A 21,950-nucleotide genomic window follows, 5' to 3' on the forward strand; every position below is an offset into this window, starting at 1 on the left:
TATGCAACATGAAGCAAAGCAAAAAGAAAAATGAAAAGAAATTACCTAACGTTGGGCTGTCTCCCAACAAGCGCTTTTTTAACGTCACTAACTTGATGGCTAGTTCTTAAATTTTCTTCCTCTTCTTCCAGTTGGTTAGGAGAAATGACTTCAGTAAACATGAGGAAAAAAAGGATACTCACCAAAAAATAACCCCGTACAACTCTCTGATTCACTAGGACCAAAGAAAGCATATTCAAGTGTTGGAGGAGAAGACTTTAGTTTAAATGTGGGTGGTGCATTCAATTTTTTCTTCCTGAAAGCTTGTATGCATGGAGTTGAAAGGACTTGTATGATTTCCTCCTTAATTATTGGAATTTGCAAGTATGGAGTGTTCATGGCTTCTTCTGTTTGTGCATCTTCCTCTTCTTCCATATGTGAGGGTGGAGAGTTCTCTAATTCACTAGAGTATGAACTCCTTTGATTAATGTTCTCTCTTTCTTCCATAGGATCTTGCATTGTATCTCTTGGGAAGGAATTTGCTTGTTTCTCTGTTAGGTGCTTGGTAATCAACTCCACATATTTCTCTATATTTTTTACACTCATTTTTATATCATGTATACAACTTTGAGTAGTGTTCTCTAATTCTTTCATGGCAAGCTCAAGAGTTTATGGTTCTTGGTATGAATAGAGAGATGGTGATTCTTGATAGATAGAATATGGAGCACTGTAGTTTTCTTGGTCTTGACTTTTTCAACCAAAATTCAGATAGTTTCTCCATCCACAGTAATATGAATCATCCCTTGAGTGTGAGTTGTAACTCATATGATCTCTCTATATTATTTTTTTTAGCACAAAACACAAAATCGAATCAAACGCATCATGTAGTAAAAATAGGGAAAAAGAAGAAAGAATAGAAAGAAATAATTTTTATGTATTTATTTATTTTTAATTTTTTTTATGAAGAGAAAATAGAAAACAAAGAAAAATTGTCAAATCTAGGTAATCAATTAATTGATAGTTTGTTAATCACAATTAATCTCCAACAACGACGCCAATAACTTGATGTAGAATTTACAATCCACAAATTACCGGCAAGTGCACTGGGATCATACCAAGTAATAAACTCAGATAAGTGAGTATCGATCCCACAAGAATCACCGGATTAAACAAACAATAGTCAATTAAAGAATATCTTTATAATTTAGGTTTAAAAATAGTCAATTTATGTTTATAATTTAGGATTAGCGGATTAGCTAATTTTAATATTTAGGTTTAAAAATATATTATTTATAATTTATAATTTAAGATAAACAAAATATCTTTAAAAAGTTTAGTTAATATTTACTAAAAAAATTAATTTTCTAACATTACTCATGTGTGCCATTCCATTTTTTATCCAATACCAAAAATTTAAAGAACCTACTAATATCAAGATAGGGAAAAATCTACGAGGTGGCACTACCGGCGGCGATTGGAGGTTTCAAAGAGATGATGATTTTGCACTAGTGGTGCAAGAGATGCATGGTTATTGAGATGAAACACGGGAAAAGCGAATTCAATTAATTGTCCACTTTTATTCTTCATCTAAGAGTCGAGTTAGGTGGCGAAAAACGACGACACATCGTCGGAGGATGCTTGGGTAGAAAGAACACTCTTTGTGGTGCTTGTGATCTCTTTATGGAGATGTAGCTAGGAGTGGTGGGAAAGGAAAAGTTGTTGATTATGGTATATATGTTGATAATAACTATAAAGTTGTTAAACATATGCAATTTTCTAAAAGTATGAGGAAAGAATAACATAAAAGCTTTTGTATGTGGGCCGTGGTTATACATTAATATATTTGAACATTTTGAAAATGTTAATCACATTTTATAATTGAAAAAGTATAACGAACTAATTTTAGTTAGTTAATATTAGTCAATATTTTTTTTAGTTTCAAAAGTTTTTATTTTTTAAAGATTTAAAATTTATAATTTAAAATTAAAAATTAAAAATTTATAATTTAATATATAAATTGAGAATAAATAAAATAATTAAAAAATTAATGTATATTAATAAAAAAATTAATTCTCTATCATTACCCTTTATAATTTTGTAATCCTCAATGTGTAGCATTATTTGAAGGTGGCTATAGTTAGCTATCTAGCTAGGTTTCTAAGAGGAAAAAAGATTTGGTTGGAGAGCAAAGGAAACGAGAAAAAGGAGAGAGTAGGGTTGGGAGAGGAGTATAATGTTGGAACAAGTGGTGGTATTGTTTTTTAAAAGGAAAAAGAAAATTTATTACAAGAGCCGACAAAAAATGATAATGATAGGAAATTAAATTAAACAGATCTAAGTTTACAATCCAAAAACAAAAGTCTTAGTTACTAATTAACACACGCATGCATCCTGATGGTATATATAGTGATTCATACCAAAAGTTTTGAAAATGTCTAGATTACAATCGAAAAAGAAATATAAAATTAGGACCAAAAAACAAAAGTCACAGATACTAATGTCATAAACAAAAGCTATAACGTAGGAAGAGTAATATTGTAGTTTTCAACCAGCTATGATCATCACTTATTACCGGCCGGAGATAGACTAATAATAAGGATTACAAAAAAATAAGGATAACCAAAATTGAAACTCTCTAGTTTTATATGGATAAATATACATATTTAAGCCTTATTTTTATTGTTAAATATTTGTATTCTTTTTAAAAGAATGCAGTTGATATAATTAATGCCACATATCATTACATCTTAATATTCATTAAAAAAAATTATGTTACCAAATTTCTTATTTTTTAAACATAATTATCTTTTCCATTTTGGTAATTCAATAGACCCAAGCATGCTTATATTTTTATGTTTACAGATAGAGGCAAAAACAACTTAAAATCATCCAACTCCGCTACTAGAAAACTAACAAGGGATGCAGCTAATAATTCATTAGCTATTTTTTTTAAAAGAATGTGAATTCAAATTATTATAAAAAATATCTAAAAAATAATAAAAAAATATATCTGAAATTAAATAATAATAAATATAAAAAATATTATAATCATTTTAAAAATTCTAAAATTTATTTAAAAAATGTTAGGTCTTAGGTGGTGTGTATGCGCAGTCCCACTATCTCTAAATACGTTTGCGTTTGCGGCTTCGTGTGTGGATGCGTTGTGGACGACGGCGGTGCAAGGTTGGCCGACAACAACTGTGGTGGGAGCGACGGACACGCGCTTTGCAGATTCACGGCTGTCGGTGTTATGGAGAGAGGGAGAGAGATAAGGGTTCAGTTGATTTTTTTTTTTAAAAAAAATTGTGAAGGAAAGAAAAATTGTAATTAGAGTAATTTTTTTAGGTGCTATTTTTTTAACCTTAATTGACTGCAGTTAGCTACACCACTAATCAATCTCCTAGACTTTTGTCAAAATCATCTATCTATAACTAATATAATAACTAAACACTCTCACGATCTTCTTGGAAAAACAACTTGCTTGCATGCATATTATATTGGTTTTATGACCATAATCAAACTAGTTATAAGTCAATAATCATGCTTTTTAAGTTAGGAGAAGATTCTACTCTTAACTTGTTTGCCGCGTCTATCTCTTAATTATAGCCATTTATTAGTATATATTTTAATTAATTTAGATTATTGTAATAAGTTCACCAAAAATATTAGGTAGTTAAATATTGTGTAACCAAATCTAATTAAATATTGAAAAACAAAAATTTATTCGCATGCTTTTCCCTCGTTATCTTTCTTGCTTTTCTCTTTTTTTATTTTTTTTTCTACATCTCTTTGTTTTTTTTTATTCTTTTTTTCTTTATTGTTGTCATCATTATTTTCCTCCTCCTTTTTCTTCTTTTATTTGATTTTTTCTACTTCTTTTTCTTTTTTCTTTTTGTTATTATCATTATTGTGTGTATCAAAACTATTGAACACAGAAATTTTGGTGCAAAGCATAGACTCTAGAACAATAGCAAAAAAAATAATTTTTGAATTGTGCAACAAAACTATTAAGCACAAAAATTTTGATGCACAACATAGAATTTAGAAGAAGTAATTTTTAAGTTGTGCAGCAAAATTTTTTTAACTATACACAAAAAAATCGATGTACTATATCAATCAATTTTTTATATGCTATGTATAGAAATATCTGTAATATACAAAAATTTTTATATTATATTGACAAATTTATATGTTATATATAAAACTTTTTGTATCGAGTGCAAAACTTTTTATACTATATCAATAAATTTCTGTATTTTCTAATAAAAATTTCTATGTTATACCAATAAAAAGAAGTGCGGAAAAAAAAAGAAACATATTATGCACATGCACATTAGCTTTTGCTGATTTCAATTTAATTGAATTTAATTATAAAAACGGTTGCACTTGTAGCATCACCGTAAATTCACATTCCAATATATTGTAATATATAACTCATGGAAGAGAATGCCATTCAACTCCTCCAAGAAAGAATATATAGCATATCCCCATTTCCTTGGTCAAATCCATAACCTAATTTACTATGGAATCTTGTATATGATCCATCCATATTTCATCCAATATGGGTCCTAGATTTCCCTTTGAAATTTCATGAGTATTTTATATTATGATATTTAGGTGTTCATAACCTGGTTGATTGCATGCTCAATGATCCAGTAATTGACATGGAGATAATAGCTAATATTTTTCAATATATTATGTGCCATTATTATTCCATATTCGGAACCGAGAAATGATCTTAAACAACACACATATATGATCTTCCACTGATTCTACGCTTGTTCGATAATCCTCGATGTCCAGATATGTTAGCTTAGATCTTTGGTTGATTAGAGAAGGAGCTAAAGAAGACATGGTTATAAAATATTAGTTAAGTAGATAAGATATCCAACAATACAATATTCTTTAGTCAAACCAATTTCTAAAAGAAAGTACTGGAACCAGTACTTTTCAATCAATAAAGTAATCAAGAATCGATTATTAAAAAGAAATAGTTAAAATTAAAAAATCTAAAATTCAAATCAAATGAATCTAAAATTTAAAATTTAAGACATAAAATTTAGTATTTGAAATTTCAGTAAAAAGAGACTAATCAAAATTAATATAAGAAGATCACTCTCTTCTAACAAAGATTCAATACTTAGAATGCGAAATCAAACAAGAGCATACAAGATGAAATCACATCACGTTCAATTCAAAACTTTAAAGTAATAATTTAGTGGATCTCTCATATTATAAACTCTTTACTTTTTCTTATTTTCTTTTATGTAAAACTAACTTTAAAACTTCTCACACTTGAAGCACTACAAGCACCTTCAAGCAGTCTATGTGGAGCGACTCTTCTAACATATGTCGAGGAATGGCGATTGCAGCAGAAGCAAACGTTAAGATGAAGATCTAGTCATAAATCCTCCTCCCAAATACTCTCCAGCCTCCAACGCAATGTTAACGATGCTCACAAGGAATTTCTCCACACGGATCATTTGTGATGTTTATGTTATTATTATTTTATGACTATGTATTAACTTAATTTTTTGTTTACATTATATGTTGTCAGTAACAAATAATACAAATTTATTCATTTTTATAATGTGAATCGATAAAGCATGTTAAAATTAGTGTTATCGACATTTGGGTTGTCTATAATATCAAAATAAAAATCGCTTTTCATCTTTACAGAAGACAAAGGCATGTAAATACAAAATATTATGTTAATATTAACAAGGCTAGTCCATTGATAAAATTTGTATACTTTTTTAATTTTTACAATTATATCTTTGTCTGTTACCTATTCTTTAATATTACTAACGGTCATAGTGCCTAGGAGGGTAAAAAAATACCAGTCGGTCTGTAGGACAAGCAGTCTTATCTGTGTTTAGTTTAATCTGACCTAGTTTGTTATATAATAGATATAGATTTAAATTTTTATAAAAAATTTAATATTTTAAAAAATTAAGTCCAAACTTATTAATTAATTTTATTGGTCTATTAGACCTATTTAGACTTATTAACATATAATTAAATATATAAATAATTTTTTATTATTAATAAAATTATAAGATATTTTAAATTTATTTTATTTTATTATAAATATTTTTGTATATTTTAAATATTTTAAAAATTTAAAATTTTTTTAAATATTAAATATGATATATTACATAGAAATATTTTTATTAAAAAATAATTTTTTAAATAATATTTTTATTTTTTAAAAAAGATTATCAAAATTTTTAATAAATTTTAGACCAAATTAAACTGAATAATAAACTTGACTTAGTATTTAAAAAAAATATAATAAATTATAAATTAAATTTAAACTAATTAATTATATAACAAATCAAATATATTAAGAATAAAGTCTAACTTAATCTATTTTTATTTCTAATGGCATATCAATAAAATACTAAAATTAATTAAATTTTATGAACGAGGAGATTCACCCAGATAGACTATTACAATCAGGCTGTCCTTCTGTAAAATTAGTTACCAATAGTTAACATGTCTATAATGATTAATATTTAAATGTTTTCATACACACACATTAACTAAAGAAGCATATGTGTTTTATTGAGCCGCCATGTTCACGTGTTGAATATTTCACAAACATTGATATTAAACACGTAAACATAATTACGTTTACGTGCTGGTGCGTCCAATTTCATCTTGACTAATAAAAAATTGGAAAACAAAATACGAAAACAATTAGAGGGATAATCAGAAATGAGTTGGATTGGGCTCAAAATGTTTCAGAAATTACTGGCCACGAATTGTCTTTAGTGAGTCACGTGCAGTTTCTCACGTGTACGCGTGGATCATGCGTACGCGTACTTAAATGTCTGGCAACTATGACAAATTTTATACCATTTTGAAGCTCCAGATGTTAGCTTTTCAACCCAACTGGAACTGCCTCATTTGGATCTCTGTAGCTCAAGTTATGATCGATTAAGCGCGAAGAGGTCAGAATCGACAGCTTTGCGATTCCTTCATTTCTTCATGAGTTCTCCATTTTTACATGTTTTTCCTTCGTTCCCTCAATTCAATCTTTGCCTTCTAAACCTGAAATTACTTAACAAACATATCAAGGCATATAATGGAATCAAAGTGAATTAAATTTAGCTATTTTAAGATCTAAAAAACATGTTTTCACACTTAAGCAGGAGAATTTGCAAAACTATGCTATTTCATTGAATAAATCTGAGAAAAATTGATAAAATCCCCTAAATTAAGCACAAGATAAACCACTAAATTGGGGTTTATCAATCTCCATGTGATGAGTGCGTCATAAAATCATCATATCTCTTGTTGTTACTATACCAAGTCATGTGATGGGTCAAACTCATCGATGCATATAATCGTTTTAGCCTAAAGATTAAGGGCAAGTAGTGCATCTATTTGTTTGGAATTCTCTTTAATTTTTCTTTACCAATCCATTCTCTCTCAACTTGAAATTCCGGTGCATCACAAAATCTACAAGCAGTTAGATCTACATCCCCTTGTAATACAGCATACAACCATTCAAACAACAATCGATTTTCACCGAATTTAGACCCAATTTCAAACTAACTTTTTTGCTTCGTAGTGGCTCCGAGGGATGCCACTAGTTCCAACAGGTACTAATTTGTTGTAAAGGGTGGCTCAATTATCAAAATATTCTTAGATATGATTTGACTCAAACTTAATGCTCATCATTCTAACACAAGGGTTTTGCGACAGATTCTGACAGATGATAAAAGCTCTTTGCCTCCGGGTTAAGCTCTTGTTCAGCATCAATCTTCCGTATCAGTAACACCTATTGTATGAAACACCATCTCATTGTATCTCTCTTGGTTACCTTCCCATTCATGTTTAGTTTTCTAACCACCCAAATCCTCGTTGATTGACCCCAGACATATTGAAATTTGAAGCAGACTTGTTAATTTCCTACCCATCCACTTCTCTGTATTCTATCCACATTCAATACCCATCCTTGAACCTATTATGGTAGAGGTGAAGTGTTATATCTAAAAGTCCTAACCATTTAGTCAACCGACACTTATAACACAGACACCTGGATACCTCTTGAGACCTAAACGGTTTCACGTTGAAGACATGCAATAAACGCGTCAACCTCCTCAAAGAATTCAGGTTTTAACCCCCTTCCTCGGTCCACTGTTGTCCTATCACACATCTACAGATGATGACTTGGAATAATCTTGCAATAAACACCCTAGAATTCATCCAATAACACAACTTATTAAAATTTTTAGAAAATTCATCAGGGTGTCTCCTATAATAATTAGGATCTCTAACCAAATTCGATTATCATTTTCTCACAAACCAAACATGTTTTAAACTATTTAAACAAAATTTTGGCTGAACTTTTTCTTAATTCAGACATATCCACCAAATAAATTTAACAGTTTTTACAAAGAAAACAACCGCAGGCATAAATTAAAACAAACACAAATTCAATAACACATCAAATTCTAACTATTCTAGTGCGCAACCCCTTATAACTCCACAATTTTTCAGCAAACAAGGGTTTTAAGAAGGTGCCTCTACGTGACCTTCTCCTTCTTCTGTCCTAAAATGCTATCCTGAAAAAAGTAAGCCCGACATAAAATTTAAACAATTGATTATATTTAGAGATAGAAAACCTACCTGAAATACGGATGCATAGAATACGAAAGAAGTGAACTCCAATTGATATCAGAGAAATAACACCATCCTAATAAAAAAGACAACTTATTAAATTCACACGGTGAAACTATTTCAACAAACTAAACAAAGTCTTCCAATAGCTTGAGCACTCTTAATCTCACCCTACTTAACCTACCTTAACTTAATTTAATTTCTTTTTACATTAAATTAACATAAAAAATCCTACTCACAAACTTCATTACACTAATTTAATCAATAATTTAATAAAATACCTAACAAAACTCTAAACTCACAAAAAAATATGAAAAAAAAACATTACACTAATTTAATCAATAAATTGATAAAATACTTCACAAAATTTTAAACTCACAACAAATTCTGAAAAAGAAAAACTATACCAAATCCTAATTACAAACTTCATTACACTAATTTAATCAATAATTTGATAAATTACCTAACAAAATCCTAAACTTAGAAAAACTGGAAAAAAATTAAAAAGCTATACCAAAATTACCTCTGATGGTGGCTGCAGGATGATAGGAGCGTGGTGGTGACAAGAGGCGGTAATGATGGCAATAATGTGACAACCACCGATGGCCACGAACACAAACAGCGGCGGCATTCCAGACAATTCTGGCAGTGATCGATAGCTCCAGCGGTGACAACGTGTAGCGGTGGCAAAGGAAACTCCAGGTGGTGGTGGTGACGGCGGCAGCTTCAACGCCGCAGAAAGAAGACAAGAAGAGAGAGAGAAGAGAGAGTGTGAGTTTGCATAAGTGAGAAGGAGGAATTTCGCATTTGAATTTCATTCCAATTTTACCCTCGAATTTACTGGTGAAAATTTTTACCGGTAAATTGTCTAAATACAACATTTTACTAAACTGATATACCAGCGATCAAATTCGATGAAAGATCCATGGATAAAGCTAGCGCTATTGAAATAAGATTTTGCGCAATGATTATGTTGAGCCTAGTTTGATTTTGGATTATATTATGATGACAAACATTGTTTTGGGTTAAAAGTCCAATATTGTTTAATGAGAGTGTTAGTGATACAGGCTCAAAGTATCCAAGTTCACATTGCTTCAGTCCAAGTCCAACAAGTGCTTCAGCAAAGAGCCAAAGCTCATCCTCATAGCAACGTCCATTATGTTATATGTTTTACTAAAAGCTAAAGGAAGACAGCTGGAAAGGGAAAAGGACAAGTGTTGGTATAATAAAGCAACAAGGACAGCTGGTACACTCTCATCACTCCAAGGACACAAGGGAACAACCACTAATCCGAGGACAATAGCAGAGCAACATTTTGTTGGTGGTTGAGCAAAACACAAATATGCAGAAACAATGAGCAGCTCCTCGTATGGCAGAGATCATGGAGCAGGATGCAAAAGAAGAGCATGCCAAGGAAGAAAGAAACTCCAAGGACAACAGAGGTGGTAGACGAACTTCTCCAGCAGCAGGAGTAGTGGAGCAGGATAAAGAAGGACAGCTTGCTAGCTGTGCCAGCTCCAACGGGCAGCAAGGACAAGCAAAAGGAAGAAGCTACAATGAAGTCAAGATGAAGATATATATAGCAAGCTTCACTCCAACATTGGAGGTCAAGAAAGAGAGCACACAAATTCAGAGCACCATCTCTAACATAGAGCTGGAATCTCTTTCTTCTACTCAAGCTTAATTCTGATTTTAAGTTATGGCTGTCTTGCGTTATTTTCTGTTTTGAAAAAGACAATTGTGTGAGAATCAAAAGCCAAGAGAGAAAAGGCAAGAGTGATGCAAAATAGCCACTGATTTCTGATGTATTTTGGGTTTATGAACTAGGATTAGTTCCCCTTTCAAGTTGGGTTAGCACTTGGGAAATTGAATCTGGTTGATTCTCCTTCCTAGTTGGGTCAGCACTATGAGAAGCTAAGCTTTTGGTGGTAAAAGTTTAGGGGGTAGATACTAGTTGAATTTGGGTGAAATTCAATAGTATTGGTGTATGTAATCTGTGAATAATTAGTGAAAATTCCACCATGATTTGTGGTAGAGACTGGATGTAGGATTCATTGCACGAAAAAATCCAAACCAGGATATATGCTGGTCTTCATCTTCTCTTCCCTACTCTTTACTGTTCTGAATATGAGACTATTTCAAATAATCTCCTGCAACTCAAGCTTCCACTACAACAGAATTTGTAACTCTAAATTTTAAACCAACTTGATTCAACCCCCTCCTTCTCAAGTTCAACCAGAACCATCAGATTACTATCAGATTCAATGATGGAACATAAAATCTAACAATAACTAATTATGGAAACTAAATCTTGTTTATATTTGACGCAAAATACGCTGCTAAATTCGTCGATAATGGCTACTGCTAATATTAATGATATTCAGCGTATTTCTTGTAATGTAAACTTCTTTTGGGCATGCATTCATACACTAAAAGATTAGTCTTATAGTTTGAACAAAAGTCTAGTAATAACCTAACAATGTGCTTGTGACAGATTCGCCCCAACGTATGGTAGATCCGCAATTTTTTTTTTTTCTAGATGTTGCATGCGTGGTGGTATGGTGATGGGTTTGAGAAGAACTGAGGGGAGTCACAGAGTTAACGAATTGAAATGATATTGTTTTAGGTTTTATTCATGACATGACATTAAAAATTGTAGTGATTGAGAGATGAAAATTGAGTTACGATTTCAAAATTGGAAGGACAAATTGAAAATTAAGAGATCAGATTAAATTATAAAATTAAATTTAAAAGACCATTTTAAGTGAATTAAACTTTTAAGAGACTTAATTAAGCTATGCATGAAATTGGAACGAAGAACGAAATTAGTTCCTTACTCTTTCAAGTGCTTCATATATTTAAAATGGACATAAAAAATATCAAAAGTCATTAGTGTGTAGTTTAATATCAACAAAAAGATTAAAATATTATTATAAACTATTTATATATACTATACTACTATTTGGTATTAGCGTGTCCATATGTGGCAACATCGAGGATTTATAAAAATTACTATATTTATACTAAAATTTAGCCATAAATTCAGTTATTATATATGTATATAAATACATAATATGTTAATTAATTTTTAATATATATTATATTTTAATATGTATTTTTGTCATGAAATTTTTTTTTAAATTTAACTTAATAAAAATGGATACATAATAAATAATTATATTTTTAATTTAACTAAGAGTTTTTGGTTTTATGTTTGCTTAAAAATTTTTGTATAATTTTTTTTTTAATTTGCCTATGCTATTTTTTTTTGAGAATAACAAGGATTGAACTAAAAATCTTTTGATTATATAAATTTTGATATTATATCATAAAAAAATTTTTATCAACTTAAATTTTTAAAAAAATTACTATCATGATATTTTATATTAGTAATTGATTTGATAATTAATCTTATATATATAGCCGGGGTTTAATAGGTACCCATAGCTCATTAGGAAAATGATATAACTTTAACTAGCTAGTTAAAAAAATTTCGTGAAAATTTTGGTGTAAAACCAACAGCTAGCTAGGTGATGATACAAAATTGATTGTCCTAAACAAGTAATGTTGATCAGAATCTGATGCCATTTAAATGTACTGTATTTACATATTATATATCTATCTATATATTATAGGAGAGTAGTGGCTGATTGTTCAATCGACAAGTGGTGCGCTGAGTGATTGACACGTGGACAACACCCAAAATTGTAATGTCATATCTATTGAACCTGAAATGAAGAATAAAAAATAATAGTTATTAAATTATCGAATCTCGAAATGAATAAAAAATAATTGTTATTACGATGACAGAAACAGACATTTTATGTCTTTGAGATACAGACTTCACTATAAAAAGGAGCATGCATCTAATGTTCATACCTCTATCTTTCTACACATCACTTCTTCCAGTTTGAAAAAAGTGTCAAAGGCTAGCTGATTGTAGTGTTTCTCCTTTATCAAGCTAACCATGGCTGAATCGTTTGATTTGTTGATGGATGTCAGTCCGAAAAAGCTTGCATGGAACTTTTTGGTCCATGTTGTTCGTTTATGGAAAGCTCCTTGCCGGTACAATCCTAAGGAGATCAATAGTATTGAAATGGTTCTTCAAGATAGTCAGGCAAGTAATATTAATTGAATATAAACTACATGATCTTATACATTCACACATGCATTCCAAACTGAGCTGTATTTACTATCTTACACATGCATTCCAAACTGAGCTGTATTTACTATCTTACAGGGAGGGAGGATCCAAGCTTCGGTCCCTAAGGCGTTGGTACGTAGATGGAATGATAACATTGATGAGTTCAAGATGTATAAAATGTCAAATTTCATTGTTGTAGACAAGAGAGAAAAAACCAAGACATCTATGAATCGGTGGACCTTAAATTTCTCTCACCGAACTGTGGTGCTCTTGGTGGAGAATCCAACTTTCCCACTTCAAGCGTTTCGATTAACGCAAATTTCAGAGTTGTTGAATGCTGACAGGATCAATGACTCTCAATTAATAGGTGAGGCGAATACATTTACACTTCCTTAGTGTATAACTCATAACTACCTAACAATAAGATGGAAATCGCAGATATTATGGGTGAAGTGGTTGGAAAGGAAGATCCAAAGGAACTCATCACAAGCAAAGGGAAGGAAACGAAGCGTCTAGCTATTTTGGTTGAAGATCTTGAGTAAGTTGTGTTCGTGAATTATAGTGACATAATATAGGTTGTGTTATAATGATAATAAGGGTTAAACCTGTTTAATCACACTGATTTGCAGTAATTATCGTATTGGGTGTGTGTTGTTTGGGGACATGGTTGATCAAATACTACCATACCTAGATGATGGAAGAGTTGAACCATTGATAGTGGTCTTGCAGTTCTTCCGACCGAGTAGATGGAATGGTATGAATCTAAACCCTTTATCCTATACTATATAAATACAATGTACACATTAAGTGATGTCAGAAGTTTTCTCACTATCAGCTTTATAAATAAACAGAGAAAACCTCAGTACAGAGTCATTTCGACATTTCTAAGCTACGCATCAATCCCGATCTCGAGGAGGTTCGCGACTTTCGTGACAGGTTTGATCCACATTTCAATTTCTATAGATTCAAATTTTTTTTAACGGTCAGATGTAGCCAAGCATTAAAAAAATACTTTCGTTGTACCGCGTAGGAGGCTTGCCGCTATACCCTCAAATTTGGTCAGAATTAGTCAAGTCAACACAAACAACTCACATTCTGGGGCAGATGAACTTAAGCGGGGTGATGTGACGGTGAACACAATAGAGGAAGCACTAAACTCAACACAGGTCATACCATCACCTATTTAAATCCACGTTACATGATATGGCATTTACATAAACCCTCATGTATTTGCAGGAAGGCCCTTTGTGGATTGCTGGAACAATTGTGGCAATCAATTCTGGCAAGGATGATTGGTTTTACAAATCATGTAGAAAGTGTCCGAAGAAGGTTGAAACACCAATTGGAAATAGATACGAGTGTGGAAAGTGTGGCCACACTCACGGAAGTGCATCGTTAAGGTTTGTGTTCAGATTTACAATATGTTTTGGATGGACTATGTTATTGCAATTTACTAAGTTGTGCAATTTATATAATAGGTTTAAGGTTGAGGTGATGGCCTATGATGGCACTGGTAGCATAACACTGCTTCTATGGGATCGAGAAACGGTTCAACTATGTGGTAGACAAGCAGAACAGATCAAGGATGAGGAGGTTCATAGTAAATTATAACAAGTATTATGTCATGTACTTTATATAAATGTCAATGAAATAAACTATAACTTTAGACTTTTGTGATTTAATTTCAGGAACTTTATGCTGAAGGATACCCTGCAGCTCTTGAGAGCCTGTTAGAAAGAAAACTTCTTTTTAAGGTGAATGTCAAATCCTCCAACATCAAGCTCTATGACCAGGTGTATACAGTGATGAAGGTCTGCGAGGATGATACAATTTTTGAAATGCATCTCCCAAATAAAACGTTCTCCACTGTAACTGTATGTGCTAAAAGTTTGTAGGTTCCTTGATTATATTGAGACTTTGAGCAGTTTATTTGGCTATAATATCTAAGTAGGAATATCTCCAATATGGTTGTAGGATACCGGGTGCAGTAACTCGGTGGATTTGTCAGCAGCTATGGTTGATATCAACAATCTTAGTGATTCTCAATATTCTGTGGTAACTCTTGTGCTATATACTTTATAGAACTGGTTATTTTGTGTTAAATCTGCAGGAAATTGACAGTTTTTTTTCATGGGACAGGATGTTGTGGAGGATAGTGTTACAAGCCTCAAGTGCAAAACTCCAGCCAAAACAGCTACCATGGTTTTAAAGCAACAAATTCCCATCAACATTGAGAATGAAGAAGAACTGGGGTTTTCAACCAACAAACTTACCCGCAATCGTGGAAAAAGACAGAAGATGCAACTTCATGATAGCAATGAATGAGCTTTATGAAATACTTATTTCAGAGATATCTATAAACTGTTTTTTGCTTAGCTATTATTGTCTTCATGTTTTGATAATGTTCTTATTAGGGTTATTTATATGTAACTAAAATTAGTAATGAGGATTTAGAGTCTTAACAATAGAGATATTGATTAAGATGGATTCTATATGTTTTAATAGTATTGAATGACAACTCAGGCACTGGATTTTTCTTCACGTGGCTGTAATAGTGATTTCATATATTTGTTTTGTGTTAAGTTACATAATAAAATGACTAGCTAAGTAATAGAAAAAAAAAGTCTTATTATATGAATAATAATGGATACTTTATACAATAGCAATGGCTATCGCTAAGTCATGCTAGAATCAGACACTATTTTCCATAGGGAAAGGGTCAATACTTGATTAAAGCTAAAGTTTTAATTGAATCATAAACCTCTTTAAGTACATTATCAAACAAGTTTCATTAATAGTCAATGCCAATCATTCTAAATTTGACAAACCAACAAGCTAGATAACAATAACTATCCACATATGAGTATTAAACATTACACATAATTGATGTGATCATAGTTTTGTAGTTGCCAAAAAACCATTAAGCAAAGAATTAGGGAGAATTTGATAGGTATCTAATTATAAGAGAGTGTGTACATATATGCAGAGGTATTAGTGCTAAACTAATCAATTTAGCATTAGCCTATCTTGCAAATTTTGTAAAATATAACCATGATATATGTAACTAATAAAGTGGCATTACAAACACTGTTGCATTTTTTATAAGTGTATACTTATAAGAGAGTGTGACACTTTTATGCAAGGGTGAGAATTTGAGAATCAACTTATCATTTTAATATCTTATGATTGATGTCATTAGTGAAAATATATGACAAAAAGAATTAGTCCATGTTATTGAAGTATTGTAATCAAATAGACGCGAGACATTTTTATATTCACATGAATGCAAAATCAGCAAGTATGCTGGATTTAAACAGATGTAGTGCTAACAATTTTAGCTAAGTTTACAAACCAGAATCTCGATCCTTAATGTAGTGCCAGTTCTAGGTTCAGACTACTAATGCCCACAAAGACCAAAGGAAAAATGTGTCATATACGTCATTTACACATCTAACTATATTAAATTATGTGGAAAGGTCAACTTACATAGGGAGTGAGAAATTATAATTGATGAGATGGATAAAAAAGAAACTTTTTCCATAAAAGTGTTCTATACCAAGCTGTTAAAACCTTATCAGAACTATATAAAGCAGATAAATTGCATCACAAGATCTTTAACATATCTACATTGAGTTGTGTGGCACAAGTTTCCAAGAGGTTTTTAAATGTGACTTTATTTTGGAAACGATGAAGAAATATGTGAACTATTCGGTGAAGTTTATTCATAGTGAAGGAAGAAACAAAATCTTTATCCACACCATAAAATTAAAACAAGTAAACCTTTATTGTCTTTCTTGAGGAAGGGGATAATGTAAGCCAAATTCATGCAAAGTCATAGTGTGAAACACGATGTACAATTTGATCAAAGAAAAACATAACATGGTGTGAAATACGATGTGTATTACGATGTGCAACTGTAAAGGACTTCATTAGGGTTACAATGTGCAACCTTTGTTCTACATATTTTGGAAAAGCGAAAAATTTTAGATTTAGGGTTAACCAGCAAAAACGCTATCAAATTCTTCAAAGGTTGAAAAAATTGTACCCAAATTTTATTATGGACAAAAATGTCTTTTAATAATTTAAAAATACAAAAACAATACCAACAGTAAATATATATTTTCAAAATATGTCTTTGAGATTGAATTTTGATGTAGATTTTCACCAGCATAATTAAAAAAATGAGATATTAGTATTCTTAAGATTTGATAATTTCTTTCTAATTATATAATTTTATGTGATTTATTAAAAGAATTATTAGTTGTTAACCAAAAAATTACAAAAAAATATATACTCAACGAAAAATCACCAATTTTTATGTATAATAATATCTTATTTTTATAATTACGCTTAAAAAAAATTATATCAAATTCAATCTCCAAGGTATTTTTTTAAAATATACATTTACTGTTGGGTATTGTTATTGTGTTTTTAAATTATTTGAACGCATTTTTATTAATAGTATAATTTGAGTATATTTTTGTCAACATTTAATAATAATAATAAATATAATATTAATCAAGACCACCAATATGTTAACTTTTAACGAGAAAATTTTTAGACGAGTCTTCCGAATGGTATTTACTATTTATACGCTTTTTATGAATTTTATATGATGAAAACTGCAATGTAATTATTTAAAATAAGACCATCAACCCCTTCATAAGGTATTATATATTTTATAGTCTATCTAATCATTATTCAACTATTTAAATAAAAAAATAAGCTTGATATTTAATAACATTGTTACTGGCAACAACCACTATCAAATTTGTTAGTTAAACAGATACATATGTACATGGATAGAAATACACAATTCTTTGTATTTTTAAAGAGTGTTAACTAAATTAAAAACGTTATATATTATGAGCCCAAAGAGTTTTTTTTTTTACAAGTTAATATTATAGTTTAGTAGAAAAAATAATCACCAATATAATCTTAAACCGAAAAAATTTTCTAACTGAATGGTATCCTAATATTATATAATTTTTGGCAGAACTTATTTATTTATCTATATATATATATATATATATATATATATATATATATATATATATATATATATATATATATCTAAAATTTTGTTATTTGGTGATACTAAATTTTATAATTTTCTTTCACACATGAGTTAATTAAATCGTTTCATTATTTTAACTTGGGGTCAAATCTAATTTTTTTATGGGGGTATATATATGCACACATTTACTGTCTAACATTTTTTAAGAATGATAGTATGGGCACTTGATCCCACAAAAATTCACATAGATGCATAATTAATTTTAATATATCTTTAAATTGTATCCCAAGTAAAGGTTGTTTCTTAAAAAAAGTGATAATACCATGAATGGTTAACCGATTTAGACCACTTATCTGTAAATTCGAAAGTGGACAACAGTTGGATTCAATTAGATTTATATGTGGTAGCAGGTAAAGCAAAATCTCTATCACACATATAGGAGAAAATATGCATACAATGATAAAAATGTCACCCGTCTACAACTATCAAAGGACGTGATTAAAGCTGCCTTAATGTTTTAGTGAAATGCAGGACTTTGTTCAAAGTCGGTTTCTTTGGGAAACGATTAAAGAAAGCCTGGACTATCCTGAGAGTTTAAATGATGGTTAAGGTAATAGTAGATAGGGTGGCTCATTTTGACACACATCAAGAGCCTCACCATTTTAAATCAACGCTGATCAGATACGCTGCACTTAAATCTGAGGTATCAACTTGACACATCATAAGATATTTCAAAGTGACTAAAGCTCAAAATGGTGAAGTAGGATTGAAATGAAGCATTTTTTTTCTGAAAGATTTCAATTAAATAAACGAGTTGAATGCAGTGAGTTGGCATAGTCTGAATTGGACAAAATGGCACACATTCTTATAATATAACATGATAAATAAAGATGAATACTTCATCGTAAATCTGTCAAATTTAAGCAATTATCTGTATATTTATCCCCATCTTTGTTTACATGGGGTTCTGTTCAAACAAGACTGCTATTACCTTTTTTGAAAAGAGACTTTGTCCAAGCCAAAATTATGCAAACTAATGATGTGAAACACAATTAGTGCATTGACCCAGTAAAACCATAAGGACCATCGAAAAAAATGCAATGTTGATATGTTCCCAGGATTTGCATTAATTCACTAACAAGGAGAAGGCAAAAATGCATTTTATCGGGAATATAGCAGCAGGCAATATTTAAATAAATATAAAAAAAACTCAACATAAAGTAGGACATTGCAACATAAGATAATGTAGCACCTTATGAATCATACCTGTTGAGGTATGTAGTCAAATAAGTTATCATTTCTATTTGTGCAACTGTAAAAGAATAAAGAGGTGTGTGATCTCTATTTTTGTATTTAGATACTTTTAAGAGATAAATATAAATTGTGGATCATGATTAACAAGGCATACAATACAGTCGGGCTTTCAGTTACATGAGAAGACTTAACATTATAAAACATATTCCACTAAAAAATTATTTCTCATACCAAGTTATAAAACCAGTAATGGTGAACCTTATCTAGCAAATGCCAATAATATCCAATGGTCATTCAATTATGATGCAATAACATATAATACACAATGGGTATGACACATACATAGGCTAATGACACATAGAATGAAAAACAGGTCACCAATCTATTGAAAGAACTTGATTAAAGATTTCGTGATTGATTAACCAAATATAAGACTCATTGGAGAACTTATTCACAATCATAGGTTCTAAGGTGCTGCTTCCAATACACTCTTAGCAGTTTCTAATAGAAGGAGTTTAGGTGCCGAAAGAGTGCCCAAGAGAGAAGACTTATAGTTAAATACTTTAATTAGCTAATGTCCCTAATATCCAATGGTCATTAAATTATGATGCAGTAACATGTAATGCAAAATGATTATCACACATGCATAGGGTAACGACACATATAGAGAATGATAAAAATCTCATCAATATAAAGAACTTTTTTAAAGTTTTCTTGATGGATTAATTAAATGCAAGACTCATGGCACAAGTCATACACAAAATTAGGTACTACTCTGTTGCTTCCAATACATCCTTAGCAGTTTCTAAAAGAAGTATATGAGGTGCCCCAAATAGTGCACAAATGACAAAAAGTGTAGATAAATACTTTTACCCATTAATGTTACTAATATCCAATGGTCATTAGATTTGCATGGATGATAAAGCAATTGGCCTGTGTTTATTAAGGTAATCACAAAGCAATGTCTATTCATGCATAGAGTCAATATAATCTTATTTAAATATTTAATATAAATATCTTATTTTGCAGTTTGTTGTCTTACCCATTGCATGACACCTTCTAGATGTCAATATAAGCTATTGATATTCTCATTCAAAACATATATATGTCATGAGTTGTGAGAAAGGTTACAAGAACCATAATTTCTACTCAAAAACACTAAGAGCCATTAGCGGCTCCGTAATAAACTGTATATCTAGAATGAGTGACACTCCACCCAATATGAAAAAACTTCCACACCTTAGTGAGGATCTTATCTGGAAGATCATGGTGAAGGCAGATCCTAAGACAGTTGGACAGTGCAGAACGCTAAGCAAGGGTTGGAATTTCAGGCTGTGTACTAATTTGTTCGTGAAGGCAAACTATAAGGAAAACAAAGATCGAAGCAAGAGTGTGATCGTAGGCATTGGCTATCCCCCAGGTGATTACAACTCGATTTGGTTCGTTCGAGCGTATCTTCATTCGGGTCGCCAGGTTCAGTTCAATGTCCCAATGGATGCTAACCAATATGGCTTATATTCAGTCATTGGGTCTGAGAACGGAATCATATGCATAAAGATCTCATTGGGTGGCCTTAATTCTCGGCTTCTTGTATGGAATCCAGTATCGGATAAGAGGCGGTACGTAACCGATGAAGCAAGCAAGCATTCCGCTCATGCCGTTTCTCTATATGCGTTTGGTTTTTTGGAGGACGAAATCGAGTACCGTATTGTGCATGTCTACAAGCGTGCATTTAGACAAAGAAATATGTCATGGTCTCTTTACACTTCATTTGAACGAGAATGGACTCATTCCGGTATGTTTAAGAGTGATGTCCAGAAACTTGGGCCCAAATATATAGTGCACAATGGGATAGTCTATTGGATTGGGTGGCAGGGAGCTAATTTCTTTGAGCCAGCATCCATAGTCACGTTCAACCTCCGCATCCAGATGTTCCATGAGGCAAAGATCCCCCCAGACGTGCCATCTGATTACAACTCACTAACTTACTTCAACGATGGTGTCGGGTATATTTCATACCGTAATCTTGCATTCAGCAGGCAAGTCCTGGTCTGGCAAATGAAAAGAAATGGTGATCACAGCATCCATTGGGAGAGGATGATTAGAGTTTCTGGTCTTGGAATCCCATACACTCCTTCATTGTTCTTAGGCAATGACATAATAACAGTCATGGAGTGCAGAGACGGGTCAGGAAGTGCAAATGATGCCGTGCGAACAGACTTCCTGATTTCGAGGCTAAAATATATGGAATCAAGAAGGGAGCATTTGGTTCAACGCACATGGCAGGAACATGTTAACGTGAAGACAATTACAATGCATTCAGATGGGCTATACATGGTTTAGAGTTCTATGATCAATTTAGATGATCTTCCTGAGTTTTAAATGCAATTTATTTTGTTTAGTTTGCTTATTTAGACAATAGGGTAGAATATATGTAGTTAGATCCCTTGTGTTTCAATATAACCATCTATTGGGTTCGTTTTGATTTTGAAAGAGTTATCAATGTTAGTTTGTTAATCAATGTTATGCACTCTTCTAAATTTTGTAACAACTTAAAGGTTTAGGGTTTACAGGTTTCTTTATCATTTTATTTTTGATATTAAAGTAGTAGTATTAGTTGTAGCAGGTAATATATATGGTTAACTTCCTATATATACCCATTTGTATATACTTAATTTTTACATATTTATCTGTAAATTTATTAAGACATGCCACCTTAATTTAATATCCCTAATACTAAGTTGATAATGGTTATCTATTATCAATAATAAATACATTACCTAGATCTAACTAAACAGAATTGATTGATTACACTAATATCATTTTAACATAAAAAGTATATTCGGCTCATAAACAAGTTATCATATACTGGACTTTATAAATTTTGTATATGACATATTCACACCCAAGGCTAAGAACGACTTT

At 31.2% G+C, this 21,950-nt stretch overlaps 2 protein-coding genes across 5 annotated transcripts; both read left to right on the top strand.

Moving 5' to 3' along the window:
• The first annotated feature begins 12,428 nt into the window (after window positions 1-12,428).
• LOC112802476 (replication protein A 70 kDa DNA-binding subunit C-like) lies at window positions 12,429-15,295 on the top strand. 4 transcript variants are annotated; one of them, XM_072237729.1, is made up of 12 exons: window positions 12,652-12,731; window positions 12,855-12,886; window positions 12,954-13,121; window positions 13,193-13,292; window positions 13,384-13,508; window positions 13,606-13,690; window positions 13,785-13,920; window positions 13,991-14,154; window positions 14,233-14,347; window positions 14,443-14,628; window positions 14,706-14,809; window positions 14,894-15,295. In XM_072237729.1, the coding sequence occupies exons 3-12, from the start codon at window positions 12,980-12,982 to the stop codon at window positions 14,961-14,963; spliced, it is 1,227 nt and encodes a 408-aa protein (XP_072093830.1). In that variant the 5' UTR covers window positions 12,652-12,731; window positions 12,855-12,886; window positions 12,954-12,979; the 3' UTR covers window positions 14,964-15,295. The 4 variants fall into 4 exon arrangements, with proteins under 4 accessions (XP_072093829.1, XP_072093828.1, XP_072093830.1 ...); XM_072237728.1 differs by having other exon boundaries at window positions 12,429-12,731; window positions 12,855-13,121; XM_072237727.1 differs by having other exon boundaries at window positions 12,429-12,731; window positions 12,855-13,121; window positions 14,729-14,809.
• Window positions 15,296-20,225: 4,930 nt separating this feature from the next.
• On the top strand, window positions 20,226-21,368 carry LOC140173266 (uncharacterized). Its single transcript, XM_072196091.1, has one exon. It carries the CDS (start codon window positions 20,226-20,228, stop codon window positions 21,366-21,368), a length of 1,143 nt encoding a protein of 380 aa, XP_072052192.1.
• The last annotated feature ends 582 nt before the right edge of the window (window positions 21,369-21,950 follow it).

The sequence above is a fragment of the Arachis hypogaea genome, chromosome 5 (genome assembly GCF_003086295.3).
Source record: "Arachis hypogaea cultivar Tifrunner chromosome 5, arahy.Tifrunner.gnm2.J5K5, whole genome shotgun sequence".
Classification (NCBI taxonomy): Eukaryota; Viridiplantae; Streptophyta; class Magnoliopsida; order Fabales; family Fabaceae; genus Arachis; species Arachis hypogaea.

Coding starts and splice junctions, on each gene's coding strand:
- LOC112802476 (XM_072237727.1), top strand. CDS start 12,578: ATGGCTGAATCGTTTGATTTGTTGATGGATGTCAGTCCGAAAAAGCTT. Junction 13,293..13,383: donor ATTTTGGTTGAAGATCTTGA/GTAAGTTGTGTT, acceptor ACTGATTTGCAG/TAATTATCGTATTGGGTGTG. Junction 14,629..14,728: donor AAACGTTCTCCACTGTAACT/GTATGTGCTAAA, acceptor ATATGGTTGTAG/GATACCGGGTGCAGTAACTC.
- LOC140173266 (XM_072196091.1), top strand. CDS start 20,226: ATGAGTGACACTCCACCCAATATGAAAAAACTTCCACACCTTAGTGAG.